The following is a 5,683-nucleotide window of genomic DNA, read 5'->3' on the forward strand; positions in this document are numbered from 1 at the left end:
TACTTACCTACCTACCTACCTACCTACCTACCTGTCTGCCTACCTACCTACCTACCTACCTACCTACCTACTTACCTACCTACCTACTTACCTAACTACCTACCTACCTACTTACTTACCTATCTACTGACCTACCTACCTACCTACCTGTCTGCCTGCCTGCCTACCTACCTACCTACCTACCTACCTACCTACCTACCTACCTACCTACTTACCTACCTACCTACTTACCTAACTACCTTCCTACCTAACTACCTACCTACCTACCTACCTACCTACCTAACCACCCGCCCACCCACTTATCTGATTTGTTGACAACGTAGTAGGAAGGTATGTAGTTAGGTAGGCAGGCAGGAAGGTAGGTAGGTAGGTAGTTAGGTAGGCAGGTAGGTAGGTAGGTAAGTAGGTAGATAGGAAGGAAGGTAGGTAAAAAGCAAATAATCAATTGATCAATCACATTTTTTAGCAATTTTTTAGCGGCAATTTTTCAAAGGAATTTTCCCATAAACTTTTTTTGAGATTAATGACTCTCCAGAGTGAATGTTGAAAAGAACAGTTGCAAGTTGGACTAAAATAACTAACATCAAATGTAATATTGTAAATATAACATTGATTGAAACAATAAATCTAAATGCTTCGTTTTCAATTTAAACGAAATGATATCAAACTCATCGTAGAACAAAAACTACAAAATGACAAAATAATTCAATAATTATTACAAATTTTATTTTTGGTCTGTTGAACTGTATTGTGAGCGTAATCATAAAATTATGCGAACTGCATCAAGTTGTATAGTCAGAAATTTTATATTGGAGAGTTGCATTAAGTTGTTTATATTTCAATGTTAACTTCACGTACATGAATGAGACGAACCACAACAACTATTCGTCAAATAAGTTTTAAGAAAATGAACACAAAATCAGCAATAACCATTCAATTTTATTTGTTTGTTTTACTTAATAGGGAACAAATGGCAAGTGTAGGCCAGGCTCAACAGCTAACATCCACCTCGTATAATTAAATATTAATCAGACAAAATTGAGCACACGTTTCATCCGGCCCGAACATCTACAGACGTTAACATCACAAATCTTCACAACAATCAGGAACGTCAGCTTTCAATGGACTTCCACATCATTAATTTGGATGATCGGTCAGGAGAACACGACAGTGCAAATATTATTTGCCCTGTCAAACTGAGATGTTGAAAATGCAAGTTCTCCTCTTGTGCAGGCTGTTTGTTGTTAACTGACCTGGTACAAACGCAGAGTGGTTCAATTTGATTGAACAGTTGGTGAATTGTTGGTGAATTGTTGGTGAATTGTTGATGAATTGTTTTCACTAAACTAAGTGATATGTTGAATGAAAAAAGTTTGGGTCGTTAAACTTGGAACATAGTTGAATATCATAAGGAAGATCAAACAAATCTCATTTCACAGTCATCAGTCAGACTTCAAACGCAACCACCAACAAATCGAAAACTGAAACATTCGCTAAATTATTTTTGAAAAGAAATAATCATTCACTAAAAACTGTTGGAAAAAAAACAGAGCAGGGATAAAAGATAATGATGAGGATAATAATGATGGTAACCTTGATCCAGCTGGATGTGCTCAATTACGGCGCACGAGACATTAGCGTATGTTGAGGATAGCGTGGCCGGCCAATAAATGTTTTTTATCGTAGTGGCAGAGCAAAAAGTTGTGTTGCTGCTGTTGTCGCTGCTGTTGTCGCTGCTGTTGTCGCTGCTGTTGATGCTGCTGATGCTGCTGTTGTTGATGAGGTAACTGTCGTTGTAGATATTGTTGTTGGTGTTTTCGTTTGAAGTCATGTTGTACATGTTGTCCTCATTGTTGTTGTAGCAGTAGTTGTTGTGGATGTTGCTGTTGATGTTATTATTAGTATAATTTATGAAAATGAAAACGTTGCTGGTAACAAATAGTCTACGTTATTAACAATGATGATGATGATGATGACGACGACGATGACATTTTCGATAAAGATGATGATGATGATGATGATGATCGTAAAAATACTGCTTCCGGAAGTGGAAGTAAGATGAGATGGCTCGTAGGTTTTAATGATATTAGTATTGATCCACTTAATGTTATTGTTATTGCTGTTTTAAAGTTGTTGTTGTTTTGATGTAGCTGTTTTATATACAGGTTATTGTGGTGGAACTTGTTGCTTGGTCGAAAAGTCTGCCTTTAAAAGTTGTCGTTAAAAGTGATTTGCGGTTGGTGAGACGGTTGGTGAGACGGTTGGTGAGACGGTCGATGAGACGGTCGATGAGACGGTTGCCGTTGTTGATAGTGAATCTGACCGTTGTTGAGATGTTGTTGTGGGATGTCGTTCATGAAGTTGTCGTTGTTTAATGTTTAGTCTCAGCAGGCCGACAACAACGATGCAACGTCACTTTTTGAGATTCGCAATTAATTTTATACTTCTCGCGTGTTTTTCCGTATTTGTCTTTTTATTTAAAAAAAATCTGTGAAATGAAAATTTAATTTGTGAAATTGATGTTATATTATGTAATTGAATATTTTATGAAAAATGAAAAGCAAATTATTTTGAGGAATCATTTATCATTTGTAAATATTGTATCAATTAATTGAAAAAGTTGTTGTCAAAGATATCTATCTTCGAAAGTTTCTATAATAAAAGTTCTCATCTCATTTCATTTTCTTTCAATTCAGCAACTCCGTCCTCAGTTCCCCTTTCTTACAATAAACTCTCCCAACAGTTTGCAGGATAATTTCTATTGAAATTTAAAAATTTAACAATGTTTTCAGTTTTTATTTTTAAAAATAGTATCATTTTGGGTGCACAAAATGAGGTTTTGCTTCTTGAATTGTGTGGGTACATTGAACATTCACGCTAATTATTACTTGTTAAAATAAAATAATTGTAAATTTTGGTTTTCTAAACACATATTATCCACATTCCCAAAGGAGAAGATTCACCTAATAATTGGAATGAGCGGCTATATATAAATAAATAAATATTGATACAAGCATGGATATATATATATCTATGGATACAACATCACTCCACAGTAAACACCTCTAATAGAACGTTAAAAATTTCTGACATATTTTCATTCTACGATTTTTTAGCTAATTACTGCCAACGTTAAATAATTTATTGGGATCATCTGCTCGCTCACGATGTTACGCATGCTACTTTTAGTATTTTTTTCTCTCTCTCTCTCTCTCTCTCTCTCTCTCTCTCTCTTCATTCATACCTTTCGTTAGGTTTATTCTTTTTTGTTACTAATGCTGGCATTGGAGACTTCAGTCTTAATTGGAGACTAAGAATATTTAGATATTTATTTATATATAGGATTAAAAGCACACACACAACACACACACACACACACACACACACATATATATATATATATATATATATATATCATACATTTGATGATTTTTTCTATTAATATGCCCAACAGACAAACAAAGAGCCAAACAAGACAGACAAACACGAACAACAGCATAAGAAATGAAACTTATACTCCACAGGAAGAATTCATTAATTACTTCACATTTTCCCAACCGAAGGACATTTTGTTATAAGCAGCAATTGGAAGAAAGGAAAGATGTTCCTTGCTGCTCTATTGCTTTATCATTACTGTGTTGTACCTGTCATGCGTACGGACAGACGATATGAATGATGATGCAGTGGTGACCAGCTTACGAGTGATGTCTTAATAGATGAAGATGTATTGGTTTTGAAATGATTGCCTTTGTTCATTTTGTTAAAGAATTCTGCGTTTTTGTTTTGAGGTGTTAGATTTGTTGTTTGAATTGTTGATGTTGCTTGGTTTGTTGATCTGGTTTGGTTTGTTGATGTTGTTTGAATTGTTGATGTTGTTTGAATTGTTGATGCTGTTTGAATTGTTGATGTTGTTTGTAATGTTGATGTTGTTTGTAATGTTGATGTTGTTTGAATTGTTGATCTGGTTTGGTTTGTTGATGTTGTTTGAATTGTTGATGTTGTTTGAATTGTTGGTGTTGTTTGAATTGTTGATGTTGTTTGTAATGTTGATGTTGTTTGTAATGTTGATGTTGTTTGAATTGTTGATCTGGTTTGGTTTGTTGATGTTGTTTGAATTGTTGATCTGGTTTGGTTTGTTGATGTTGTTTGAATTGTTGATGTTGTTTGAGTTGATGATGTTGTTGATGATTGTATTGATGTCATTTTTGTTATCAGTTAATAATCGATTCAACAATTCAAAGCCATGGGGTGTGATTTTTGCGACGCTGTTAAAAATTATCTTCAGTTTTTCATGTTGTGTAATTTGGCGGGATGTGTATGATGCATATGTTTGTTTATAAATTATGCAGAAAAACAAGATGAGCATAGCCATTTAAATAATATTTTATTAATAATTTAAACAAAGTTTTTTCAAAAAGCTGCTGATACTGCGTGCTATTTCATGAATAAATCTTAAAAACTCACAATGCGTCTGGTGTGGCCTCTTCAATACAATAATGCGTGGCTGGTTGAATTATTAGATTAGAATCATACGTAGAGTTCGGTAAATCATGGTGAAGGTATATAACATTACACAAAATTGCGCGCTATTATAATATATCGCCCAACATTTGGTAGGTTTTTAAAGTTTTGTAACAGCGATGTTGGGTGAGCTAAGGTTGTGCGATTTAATGTAACGAATTACGTGAATTTGTGTGAGGTTTTTGCTGAATGGTTCTGCGTGGTGTAGCACTGGTGTAAGGTAGATTGATGCTGTTTACATTTCTACCTGCTTTTCGTCTTTTACTTGATGGGCGAGAACATCGAAGAAGGCATTTTCATGTTGCTTGCAACTGTCGTATGACTCTTCTTAATTGGGTCATACGTGCCTATTCGTCATGCGTCTTTTGTTTGTGTGCGTTACGAGTGTGTTGTATGTTTTGTGTCATTTGGTGGTCCTTCTGGCCGTCGAATGCCGTAAGTGGTGTTGTGTAGTCTGGTGTTGTGTGGCGTAGTGTGGCGTGGTGTGGTGTGACGTGGCGTCGATCGCTGTGTTCTGTGCATATTTGATTGGGATTTGTTGCAAAGGGGAGTCATCAAAGTTTTAAACTTTTTTATCCTCAATTTTTAATGAGATTACAATAATTTCATATTTCATAAGTTTTAACAACTCTTTTTCACGTTGTTGTACAATTGAATGAATGGATTCGTAGTTTTTTTTAAGTTGAATGTGAACAGTCAGTAACAACGTAAGCCGCTTGGAAAATATTCCACAGAATTGTTTTGCATCACAAATCATACGCAGTCTGTTTCGTGTTAGCTTTGTATTCACGAGTGATTGTTTATTATAACAGCAAGAACGGAACTTTATTAACTCATGATGATGATAGTTGTGTATAAATAATTTTTTGTTTGATATGAATTGATATTTGAAGTTTATCAATTTTTATCAAAATGTTTTGATGTTCGCTTTTGTGTGTTGATGTTGCGTGTTGATGTTGCGTGTTGATGTTGCGTGTTGATGTCGCGTGTTGATGTTGCGTGTTGGTGTTGCGTGTTGGTATTGCGTGTTGATGTCAAACACATAGACCATGTAGACATGACGATGGCCAGTGCTTTGAAAATCTATAAAACAGTTTTGTTATAATACAAATCTAGCAGGAAGTGGTAGCAAAAATTAAAGCGTGAAATGCATGCGACTGCA

General features: G+C 35.0%; 2 protein-coding genes across 2 annotated transcripts; both read right to left on the minus strand.

The window, feature by feature from the left end:
• Positions 1-1,111: 1,111 nt before the first annotated feature.
• On the minus strand, positions 1,112-1,840 carry HELRODRAFT_164883 (hypothetical protein; the record flags this gene model as incomplete). Its single annotated transcript, XM_009030823.1, has 2 exons — positions 1,112-1,248; positions 1,594-1,840. The coding sequence occupies 2 exons, from the start codon at positions 1,838-1,840 to the stop codon at positions 1,112-1,114; spliced, it is 384 nt and encodes a 127-aa protein (XP_009029071.1).
• A 1,920-nt stretch (positions 1,841-3,760) lies between these two features.
• Positions 3,761-4,372, minus strand: HELRODRAFT_164884 (hypothetical protein; the record flags this gene model as incomplete). The annotated part of the gene is made up of 1 exon (XM_009030824.1): positions 3,761-4,372. The coding sequence occupies one exon, from the start codon at positions 4,370-4,372 to the stop codon at positions 3,761-3,763; it is 612 nt and encodes a 203-aa protein (XP_009029072.1).
• Positions 4,373-5,683: the final 1,311 nt, after the last annotated feature.

The sequence above is a fragment of the Helobdella robusta genome, assembly GCF_000326865.2.
Source record: "Helobdella robusta unplaced genomic scaffold HELROscaffold_7, whole genome shotgun sequence".
Taxonomy (NCBI): domain Eukaryota; kingdom Metazoa; phylum Annelida; class Clitellata; order Rhynchobdellida; family Glossiphoniidae; genus Helobdella; species Helobdella robusta.